The sequence below is a fragment of the Numenius arquata genome, chromosome 3 (genome assembly GCF_964106895.1).
Source record: "Numenius arquata chromosome 3, bNumArq3.hap1.1, whole genome shotgun sequence".
In the NCBI taxonomy this organism is placed as follows: Eukaryota; Metazoa; Chordata; class Aves; order Charadriiformes; family Scolopacidae; genus Numenius; species Numenius arquata.
Window position 1 is genome coordinate 23,382,275 of NC_133578.1, and position 11,518 is coordinate 23,393,792.

At 57.6% G+C, this 11,518-nt stretch overlaps 1 protein-coding gene across 1 annotated transcript; it reads left to right on the forward strand.

Moving 5' to 3' along the window:
• The first annotated feature begins 1,316 nt into the window (after positions 1–1,316).
• Positions 1,317–3,004, forward strand: DLX1 (distal-less homeobox 1). The gene is made up of 3 exons (XM_074145497.1): positions 1,317–1,678; positions 2,198–2,397; positions 2,708–3,004. The coding sequence occupies exons 1-3, from the start codon at positions 1,366–1,368 to the stop codon at positions 2,960–2,962; spliced, it is 768 nt and encodes a 255-aa protein (XP_074001598.1). The 5' UTR covers positions 1,317–1,365; the 3' UTR covers positions 2,963–3,004.
• Positions 3,005–11,518: the final 8,514 nt, after the last annotated feature.

Below are 11,518 nucleotides of genomic sequence, written 5' to 3' on the forward strand. Positions count from 1 at the left end.
TTTTATTGGTGTTCTCCCTTTGCCAAAATGTGCTTGATTACATAAATGTGGTGCCGTGATAACTGCGCACCCTAGACAGCCTAGGTGTAACCGGGAAAGTTCAGCCCAGGCCAGATCAAATCCCAGGCTGTTTAATGCTGGAAGGCTGCATGTTGCTATTAGTGTTAAATATATGGCTAATTATGCGTATGAAAATTAAACATCAGTGTTATGCTAATGGGGCCGCCTTCAGCTGTGGATCAGAGCACTTGAGACTAGCATTTAATCAAATGAATCAGTAACTAATACATCTGCACGTGTGAACTTTCACAAGATCATTTTCCTGTTACAGTCACACCGCTGAATTATGAAAGAAATAATTATCAACACTTTCTAATTATCTAACAAAGTAATTTGGGATTCATCGTGGGCTTTCTGGGGAGGATCTCCCAAGTCCCACCTCATTTACCGCTCACGCACGCGGAAGTTTTCATTTTAAGCTCCAATGCGCCGGTTGATCTGTTCAGGGCGATTTTTGTGTCGTTCGGTTTGTTTTTTGGGGTTTTTGGTTGTTGGTTTTTTTTTTTTTTTCCTTTGTAAGAACAATAACGGCAATAACCGGGCTGCATGTTCCGGAGGTGCGGGCGGCGCTGGGACCTACGGGCCGGAGCGGAGACCCCCTGCGCGCCCGCGGAGTGTGCGCGGCCGGGCAGGCCGGGGCCGCCCGCTTTGTCCGCGGGCCGGAGCGGGACGGCGAGCGAGGCCCGCCCGGCGGACCAGCACCTCTGCAGCCCACCGGGGCCGGCGGAGCGCGGCTGCCGTCCCCTCCGCGCCGCCGGGAGAAGGAGAGGGGCGGAGGGCGGTGCGCTGCCTCCTGCCGAGCTCCGGCTCCGTGCCCTCCGTCGCCTGCGGCGGGAGCGGGGGGTCCAGGCGATTCCTGGCCCGGGGCCGGCCGGAGAGCGGTACCGGGGAGCCGGCGGAGCGTGGTGGAGGCCGCCGAGCCGTGCCGGCGGTGCCGTCGGGGCGTGCGGCCGGCACTCGGGGACGCGCGGCGCTGCCAGTCCGGCTCTCCGCGCTCACCGGGGTCCGGGCGAGCCCCGAGCGCCTCGGACCAATCCAAAGCGATTATGCAAGACGGCGGACCAATCAGCTCCGCCAGCTCATGAATATTCATAGCCTTGGCTGAGTCAAAGCTTTTAGGCGAGTTTGTGTAGATCTACAGCATCATGCTTAGACTTTTCAAAGAGACAAACTCCATTTTCTTATGAATGGAAAGTGAAAAACCCTGTTCCGCTTAAATTGGGTTCTTTCCTGTCCTGAGAAACACAACAGACCCCAAAAAGGCAAGCTGAAGAGAGAACACACACACAGACCAAGCGACAAGAAATGACCATGACTACCATGCCAGAGAGTCTAAATAGCCCCGTCTCAGGGAAGGCTGTCTTTATGGAGTTTGGGCCGCCCAGCCAGCAAATGTCTCCTTCTCCCATGTCCCACGGACACTATTCCATGCACTGTTTACACTCCGCGGGCCACTCTCAGCCTGACAGCTCGTACAGCACAGCTTCGTCCTTCTCCCGACCGCTGGGCTACCCCTATGTGAACTCGGTCAGCAGCCACTCGACCAACCCCTACATCAGTTCAGTGCAGTCCTACCCCAACAGCTCCAGCCTGACTCAGACCCGGTTAGAGGAGACAGGTAGGTGCACTCGGCTTTGGGGAGGGGGGGGCGAAGGGGGGAAGGGAAGGCGAGGAGGGAGGGAGGGTGCTTGTATCAAAAAAAAAAAAAAAATCTAGGGGGGGATGGAAATTAAATTAAATTACAAAATATTAGTCAGGAGAGGCTGAGGATCACAGGGGAGCAGTACACAGAGCACACAATGCCCGGCTGGAAAAGAAATCAACCCAGATGTGCACGTATTAGTCTTCGTAATTATTTATTGCGTAGCGCTATAAACAATGTATGCAATTAAGGGTAATTAAACCTAAACTGCAGCCTGTAAAAATAGCAAACTTTCTCTGGGAAGAAGCCTGGGCTGCCATAATCGCCCGGAGCCTTTGTTAGCGTTACTCGAGCTTCACTTTTCTTCCTCCTCATTACTGTTATTGTTGATGTTGCTGCTGTTATTGTTACTATTGCTGCTGCTATTGCTGTTACTGCTATTATTACTATTGCTGCTATTATTATTATTTATTCTGCATCGTTTGTGGTTTGTAGGGGCCGAATCGGAGAAAAGCACTGTGGTAGAAGGAGGGGAAGTTCGCTTTAATGGGAAAGGGAAAAAAATCCGCAAACCCAGGACTATTTATTCCAGTTTGCAGCTGCAGGCTTTGAACAGGAGGTTCCAGCAAACCCAGTACCTGGCTCTCCCCGAAAGAGCCGAGCTCGCAGCATCTCTGGGACTCACCCAGACCCAGGTACAGCTCCGAATGAGCCGGCCCCTCTCCCGTGTCCTCTCCCTGTTCCCATCGCCGGCGTGGGAGACCCCACGACTGATGCAGACGGGTCACAACCGCGGGCAACGGGGCCCGCCGCGCCTCCTCGGCGGGGCGGGCGGTGGGGGAGTCTTACCGGGTGGTTTGGCATCACAAAATGGCAACGGGCACAGCAGCCACGGGCGGGATCAGGGGAAGAAGCTGGGAGTCCGTCGGACACCGGAGGGAGCGGGAAGGGGGGATGCCGGACCGTACCGAGGGATGCTGAGCCCTGCCCCGTTCCCGTTTGCAGGTGAAGATTTGGTTTCAGAACAAGCGCTCCAAATTCAAGAAGCTGATGAAGCAAGGAGGGGCCGCCCTGGAGAGCAGCGGCTTGACCAACGGCAGGGCTCTCTCGGGTAGCTCGCCACCGGTGCCACCGGTGTGGAATACCACCTCCGCCTCCGGTAAGGCCTCGTCGGGGACCCCGGGCACCTACATCCCCAGCTACACGTCGTGGTATCCTTCGGCCCACCAAGAAGCTATGCAGCAGCCGCAGCTGATGTGATTATTAACCCGTTTTCCCCTACCGCAAGCACTATCTGTCCCGAAAATAATTAAAATTATTACGAAAAAAAAAAAAAAGAAATTAAGTAAAACAAAAGGAAGAGGGTGGGGGATAAAAAAAAAAAAAAAAAAGAAAGAAAAGAAAGAGGGGGAAAGAGAGAGAGAGGAAAAAACACAAAAGAAACGCAAGCAAACAAACAAACAGGAGGTCTCTTGCCCAACCAGCCATTAGGACGCTGCGCTGTAGCTCGGCGCAGGAGAGCACAGATGTGATGCGGGCCGGTTCCCAGCGCTGACAGCTGACGGAGCGGCCCCGAGCACCGCACAACAGCCTGGGAGCAGAGCGAGCGCCGGCCGCGGCTTTGTGGGACAATCAGAAAAAGATGTTTGTCGGGGGGGAAGCCCTCTCCTCTGTCCTGTCTGTCTGTCTGTGTCTGTTGAAATGTAGGTCATTTATTTACCACCCTGATCTGACGGTCTCTTCAATTGCGAGGGGGGAGGAAGCTGTACGATTCCCAGAGCTGCTTTCCCTCGACATTTTTCTGTACCTTTCACTCTCCATCTGTATATTTTTTTGTTGTTGGTAAAAGGGGAAGACAGGGGTTTTATTTATTGACTTAAATTACCACTATGAGAGTGCTAGAAACAAACGGACAATCGGGCTTGCTGCGTGCACTGCTCGGACGCACAGTTTACTTTAAAGAAAACCACACACGGTCCCTCGGCCTCGCACCCCCCCCCCCCCCCAACTCCCCCCAAATAAATCACCACAAGAGAAGGATGCGATTTTTAACTTTCACAAAAAACTTTTATACTTCGCGGGTGTGGAGAGGTTTGGTCCGAACGGTTTGCATTTCTCGCGTATTTAACAAAGGAAATAAATGCACATTGTTGGGTACTCTGAAGCGGAGTCGCAGCAGCTGCCGAGCGATTTGCTGAGGTGAAACAAGGCGCGGAGGACGGAACGAGAGCCCCGAGGGCGGCGGCGGCGGCGGCGGCGGCGGGGGGACCCGCCGGGCGGGCGGGCGGGCGAGCGCGCGCAGCCGCGCAGTTCCGCGCAGCCCCGGCGAGGCTCTACCGCGGAAAGCCGGCCCGAAGTCGAAATGCACAAGCCGACGTGCAGGAGCTACTCGCTGTACATATTTTATTCTTAATTATTCTTAATTATTATTATTATTGTTCTGTAAACATGTTGCACAAATTTAGCCTTTTTTAATTATTATTATTAATTATTATTTCCGTTCTGTTTCGTGTGGCTGTAAAACATGATGCTTTGTGTACTGAGATCTTGACATTTTACTTGTGAAACTCGGAAGATGTGATAAACTGAGCTCGGCTGTGTTTAGTGTTCTCTATGTCAAAGTTTAGTTTTATATTGAGAATGTTAACTTATTGCTTTGTATCTGGGGAAGGAAAGGGAAAAAAAAAAACAACACACAAATCTTTGTACATAAGTTATAAAGTTTCTTTGAGACAGTAAAATTATGGTTTGGAAAAAGAGACACGCGTGCTCCCTGTCTCGAAGGGCGGCCGGGAGCGGGGCCCAAGCCATCCTCCGCGCTCCGCGGCGGGACGGCGGTGGCTGTAACCGGGAGGCGAGGCGGGACCGGGCAGCCCGTCCCCGGGCGCTCCCGGCCGGGCCCAGCCAGGCAGAGGGAGAGGTCGCCATGGGCCGCGGGACGCTCCGCGGAGGGGCGGCTGGGTGCTGGGGGGGACCCGGGACCAGCTGCCGGGCCGGGAGGGGGATCCGGGTGGGCCGGGACAGCCCCGGCCCCTGCCCCGACAGCCAGGCCCGCTGCCTGGGCCGCTCACCCCCTCGACGGCGGGGCCGTTCCGGTGCCGCCCCGGCTTTCCCGTGGGCGCGCTCAGCCGTGCCCGCTGCCCGAGGCGGCCCAGCGCCGGGCACAGCCCGCGGCCGCTACCGGGGGTCAAGCGCTGCAGAGCGGATGGCAGGGAGAAGCGGCTGGGCTTAGCCGTGAGCGGAATCCGCGCGCAGGTCGCGCGGGGGAGCGGGCCCGCCGGCCCGCGGGAGCAACGCTCACCCGCCCCGCCGTTCGCCGCCGCACACATCCGCTCCCCCGTGCGCGGGTCCGGCGCGCAGCCGATGCGCGGCGGCGCAGCCTCCGCCCGGGCGCGCACACGCGGCGGTCGGCGGGGATGCTGGATCCGGCCCGGAAAACGGTCCCCATCTCGGTGGTGGAGAGCCGGTGCCGCGGCCCGAGCCCGGTCCCGAGCAGCCCGAAGCCCCGAGCGGAGCGGCTCTGCGGCCCCGCGGCCCCCCAGCACCCGCGCAGCTCCCGCGCCGGCTGCAGCCGGAGACCAAACGTCTTTGACCGGACGGGAACGGGGTGGTCAAGCAGCTCGGAGCGCTTTAAAGATATATTAGCTTCTCCTAATTCAATAACGTCTTGCCAACAGTTCAAATAGAGAAATTATTAGTTTTCTCTCAGCGAGGCGGTCTTGAGTTAAAGTCTATTATAATCGTACATTTGAAAATGTTAATCTCAATACAGGCCTAATTAATTCTGCCTTGTTGCTGACAAGTAGTTCATCAAATATCTGATTCGAAGATTTTCATAATGAGGATATTAATTAAACTATGAATAATCCAAAGGTGCTTATATTGAAACAATACCTCATTACAATGATTAAGTCCTGATTTCGAATATTATACCTTTAACAATTGTCACCCCGCAAACACAACCTTATGGATGAGCCTGTAAATAGCAAAATGTAATTTTGGGATATATTTTTTTCCTTGTTGGAAAAAAAAAAAAAAGTGCCCCTCATTTTCAAACACTTCTGAAATAGGTTACACACAGCTTAATGATGATCAAAATGACTCTTTTCTGCAAAAAAAGACCCCAAAGTGCGCGTACAGCTGCAAACCCAAGAGGGTCAGCATCATTTCACTGTATTCTCTTCTTGATTACAAGCCGAGCCCATCAAACACAACATAATTACAGTAATTTCAGGTTTATTTATTCTAATGCAGTTTCCCCATCTCTCTGGTAATTATGAGCAATTTTTTCGCCCAGGGAATCTTTTTGCATTAACAAAAGAGATAACGCACTGAAAGCCAAATTTGCTGTGCATTGAGAAAAGCGAAGAAAAAAAAATAAAATAGGTGCGAGCTGCCATCTCTGCAATTCTCCTATATTGGAGCTCTGCAAATTGCTTGCAGGTGTATGGAGCAGAGCTGTCAATAGGAAGGGGCTTCCAAATTAGCAAATGCACAATGTTGAAGTAATGAAGACAGACTTAGCAAAATTGCCAAACAACAGATACCTCTTTAATATCTTCCACCCAAAAAAAAAAAAAAGAAAAAGGAAAAAAAAAATCCCTTTGGAGTGTCCCTGCGAACCCCCTTGAATGGCTGGGGATGTTGTACATGTGTCAATCTAATTGCAGAGCACACAGCGGCCCCTGAAACTAGAAAAAAAAATCAAATATCAGAGCCCGAGCCCGTTTGCATTCGGAATTTGCTCCCTTCGTTTGACAGAGGGGGATAAGAAGTCCCCGCCGGCCGCCAGCCCCGCTCCTGCCACCGCCGCCGCTCTCTCGCCGGCGAAAAAGTGCCATGTGTCCCCCCCTCCCCCGCGCCGCTGCCCTCCCCTCCCGCCTCCCGTCTCCCGTCTGGGAACCGGGCAGTAACGCTCCCCTTTGCAAGGAACCGACAAGCGCACGCTGCGAAACCGCCACTGAAAATGAGCGCGCCCCGGCGCCGGCAGCCCCCGGCCCCCGCGGAAGCCCCGGGTGGCGAGTGCCCCCGCTCCGACCCGCGCAGCGCTCCGCGGCTCGGCCCGCGGGATGCCCCCGGCGCGGCTCGGCGGAGCCGTGCGCGGCATCCCCGCCGCCCCGCTCGCTTCCCTCGCCCCGACGCCGCCGGCGGGGAGTTTTGCGGGGAGATGGGGCCGGCGGAGCCGCCGCCGATGCTTCCCCCCCCTACCGCCCTCCCCACTCCGCGGCCCGCGCGGGGCACCCGTCCACGCCGCGCCCCGTGCACTCACCTACCCCCGCGAGAAAGGAGCCTGTGTCGCCGCCACCCTTACCTTCCGCCTCAGTCCCTGAGGCTCTGGGCACAAGTCTTTGCTTTACAACAAACCAAAGGACCCAACGCGGCTTTTTGCTACGAAAGTTACAGGAGCGAGAGAGCGTGAGAGACAGGGAGAGAGGATCGGGGAGGGAGAAAGAAAGGGGAAGAAGGAGGAAAAAAAAAAAAAAAAAAAAAAAGATAAGCCGAGCACAATAATAATATCCTGAGAGTGCAAATGTGGATTGAGATCCCCCAGAGATGCACATGCCTCTGAGCGCAGCAGCCTTTTTGCAGCTCTGCTCTTGCAGAATATGACTGAAATTTTCTGCTATATAGCCTCTGTCTTTATAGCTGATGAAAAAAATTGCAGATTATTAGCATAAATGTTTACTCTTCATTACGCTGATGACATTGTGCACTCGAGATCTTGGTAATCTTTGGGAAAATTATGAGTAATTTTTAAAAATTTTAAAGCAGCAGCAGTTACCATGCAATTCAGGCTAATTCTGCGTAGGCTCCGAACGGATATAATTATCGAGGAGTCAAGATGTTATGCTAAAAACTATGCATTGATATTCCCATTTATTATGTACATACAACTTTGACAATGTTGATGCTTGAAATAGCAGGAAATTGTCTTGCGCAAAAATTACAGTCCATATTAGGACATGTGAAATTGCGAAGAATTATATAGTAATTGCAGGCTTTCAGATGGGAGAGCCAGAATGCTCAAACTAGTGCAAATGTGGATAAAATTACAGATCAGAGCAAAAATTAGGGAAAAAAGGGGTCTGGGATTTTTCAAGTTGGCTATAGGATTCCGGAAGTGTCTAATGCCACATGATTGCTGCAGCTTTAGGGGAGACATTCATGCCTCAAATAACTCCTTTTGCCAGAGCCGCTTTAATTGAATTTCTCGTGCTTTTTCTTTTCACCGGGGCAAATGAGTAAATTGCCTACCCACGGCACAAGCCCGGCCGGCCCCGCCCGTCCGCCGGGGAGCCAGAGGGTGCCCCTCGCCCGGGCGGCGGCCGGGCCGGCCCCCCCTGACCGGGCTGCCCGCCGAGCCGTCATTTACCCCGGCCGCCAGCCCCCCCCCCCCCCGGAGACCGGCCCCGCTCAGCCGCCCCTGAGCCGCCCCTGCCCGGGCCCGGCGCGGGGGGGGGGGGGGGCGTCGGCGCTGGGATGCGGGGCGGAATCGGCCCAGCCTTCCCCCCCCCCCAACCCTTCCCGGAGTGCTGGGGGGAGGCAGGGGCAGCTCTCCCCCTGGGATGCGCTGCTCCCCGCCGCTCTTCCCGGCCCCGGGCGCCCGTGCCCCGCGTAGCTGCCCGCCCTGTGCGGGGGCGCACGGTTCACAGCGGCGCCTGCCCCGTCCTACCGGACAGGAAAAGAGCATGAGAAAGCAGATTGCAAACAGACACACATCTATACGTATGCACCTACGGGGCGTGCGGAGGTGCCTACGCATCCGCTTGGCTTCGCCGCCCCCAGCACGGTGTGAACCGCATCCCAAGCCCCTACGAGCAGCGGGAGAAACGCGGAGCCTGGAAGGGCTCCGGGAGCTGCGGGGATGCTGCAGGGTGAAGCACGAACACACGCACACACCAGGGGCGGGCAGCCCAGGGAGAGCTGCTGCTGGCAAGCGGCAAATAAATACTAATAAATAAATAATAAAACAATAAATAACTAAATAGGAGGAGGAAAGGGCGGAGGTCAACAGGGGCAGCCCGCGGTCTTCCCCGTCCTGGGGCGGGGTGTTCTGCTGACCGCCGACAAACGTCCCCCACCCCGGGGACCACCACGCCGCTGTCGACATCCTGCCCGACCCCCACGGGGCCGAGCCACGCTCCGCACCGCATCGCTGCACCGGGCTGGAGTCGCTGGGCGAGGACGGACAGCGGGGAGGGGACCGAGTGACGGGGGCGGGGGAGGAAGGTGTTTGGGGGGAACTTTATTCAAGAAGCGTCTGTAAAAACGGCGGGGCGAGGGGTGAGTGGGGGACTGTCCCCGGCCCGGCCATGTCCCGCGCCCACGGTTTCCTCTTGCATCCCGGACGAGCGGTTTAGCAAAATTTGCCACCTGGCAGAGGGGTGTCCCAGCCACCCTACACCCCCCTCTCCCCCCCCGCCAGGGCCCGCGGAGGCACTGCTTGCCGTTGGAAGCACAGCCCCCGCCAGACCGCGGGGGCGGGAGGCTCCGCGGTGCTGCTCGCTACGCGTGTCCCCGCCAGGCGTGCTCCTTTCCCTGGAGGTGGCCCCGCTGCCTGCGCCCCTCGCCCCGCTCCATGCCCGCCGCCCCAGCGCTTCATGAAGCTCGTTCCCCCGGACCGAGCAGGCGGCCTGGGCCGCGGCCGGCGGGGGGGGGGGGGGATGACGCGGGGGAGAGGTGCGGGCCGGTGCGGACGCGCTGTTTCCCGGGGCGGCTCTGGGCTCCCCTCCCCGTCCGCGCCGCCGGGGCAGCGCCGGGGCCGGCGGGCAGCTGCCGCTTCCCCCTTTGTCTCTCCCGCTCCCTCCTCTCGCCTCCTTTGCAGCCGCCTCTCTGGTCCTCCAACACCCCCCTCTTCCTCCTCTTTTCCTCACTCCTCCTTTGCCCCTCTGCCCCCCTCCCCTCGCCCTCAAGCTTTCCTCAAGCTCTCAGGAACAATCCGCCCTCCCGGCCCTCCCCCCCCCGAAGTGTGCCCTGTCGGGCTGAGTTCCCCCCCCCGCGCCTTCCCCGGCCCCGCCCGGGCTCCCTCATGTTAAGGCCGGTTGAGAGAGTGCCGGCCGGGGTGCACATTCCCTGCCCCGGGCGAGCTGGGCTGGGCCTCTTCATCATCTTCTCTGCAGCGGGATCCTCCACACCGGTCCCTCTCCCTCCCGCACTCTCCCAGGCTGGTTGGGGCCCTCAGGGCGACAAGGGACAGAGACCACCCTTTACTTCTTCCAGCCTCCAGGACCTCCAGGGATGTATCCCGGAGGGTTACAGCTTGGAGGGGCACATCCGGGAGGGGTACATCCCGAGAGGGGTAGCTGGGGGGGGTTGCAGCCTGGAAGGGGCTTCAGCTCGGAGTAGTGCTGGGAGGGGTATGGAGCCTCCCAGAGGGCTACATCCTGGAGGGATCCAGCCCTCGAAAGATACATCCCAGAGGGGTTCAGCTTCCAGGGGCGAGGCCTGGAGGGCTACATCACACAAGGGCACATCCTGAGGAGTACAGCCCTCCAGGGGTACATCCCACAGAGGTCCAGCCAGTGCCTCCAGCCCTCGAAGGGCCACAGAGGCGCTCGGGGGTACCCACCAGCTCCGGCCCGAGCAAATCTTCCACGCAGGCTACTAACCGGGGTGCCATCGACGGGGGGGGGGGCGCGAAATTTCTGCGGAGCAGGGCTGTGCCCGGGGACCGGCTGCAGGCGTACTCCGGCCCCCGGACACGGCCCTGCCCCGAACCCCTCTGGCCCGTCTGGGAAGCTGGGAGACGGCAGGAGCCGGTCCCGGGCGAAATGTCACTGGCGCCAGCAGGCAAGGGGAGGGGGCGGGAGGGGCGGCTCTGGGCTGCTGCAGGCAGCGCTGAGTGATTCATGGCCTCGCCGAGAAGACGGCAGGGGCGAGATTTTATTGTAGACGGGAAAAGGGAGGGGGAGGAGGGGGGAAGGTTGCCGGCTTGCGGCAACAGTTGCAGAGAGGAGGGAGTGGAGGGGACGCAGCCCTCCCCCCCGGCAGCGAGCGCCGGGGTCCGGCTCCACACCCCATCCCAACCTGCTCCATCTCCAAAGAAACTCAGCGCGGGCACCATGGAAACAATAATTTATTTAAATAATCTCTGCTTATTGTAAAAGAAACATTAAAGATTGTTTAAGTTTTCCATAATAAATAACCAAAAATACCCTTTTTTGTCTTTTTTTTTTTTTTCACGACTCCTAGACATCAAACGGCGCAGGGGCAGGACCGGTGGCTGGGTTGCCGACGGTGGGGCGGAGGGCAGGGCTCGCTGCGACTCGGCGCCCGCCCCGGAGAAGCCCCTTCGGGGCACGAAACCCGCCCGAAGGCACCGCGCGGGTGGGAGCTCCCCCGCCGGGAGGGGCAGAGCCGCCCCGGCACCGCCGCCTGTGTCGTTCACGGCTAAAAAGGATAACTTAAAGACGGGAGGCTCTCGTTTTAAATCTACATATAAAAATTATTTATCTTTTTTTTTTTTTAACATTTTATTTTTTTAATCCTCAAAGTGAGGTTATCCGCAAAGGCACCTATCAACTTTAAAAAAATAAAAAATAAAGTTAACCAAAGTTCTGCACCGGTGGTTTGATGAAAAAGCCGGGGAGGAGGAAGAGGGACGGAGGGAGCGTGGTGATTTTGGAGGTCAGCGGGCGGCGAGCCGCGGGGCCGAGCCCACACGGGGTCCGCCGCCGGTGGCGCGACGGGACGGGGCGCGGATCGGTTCCTCTCCACCGGGACGGCCGGAGCCGGCCTTCACTCGAACACCAGTGCTGCACCTCGGGGCCCCGCGGCTGCCGGGCGCGGGCCCGCGGGCTCAAGTCTCTGCGGCGC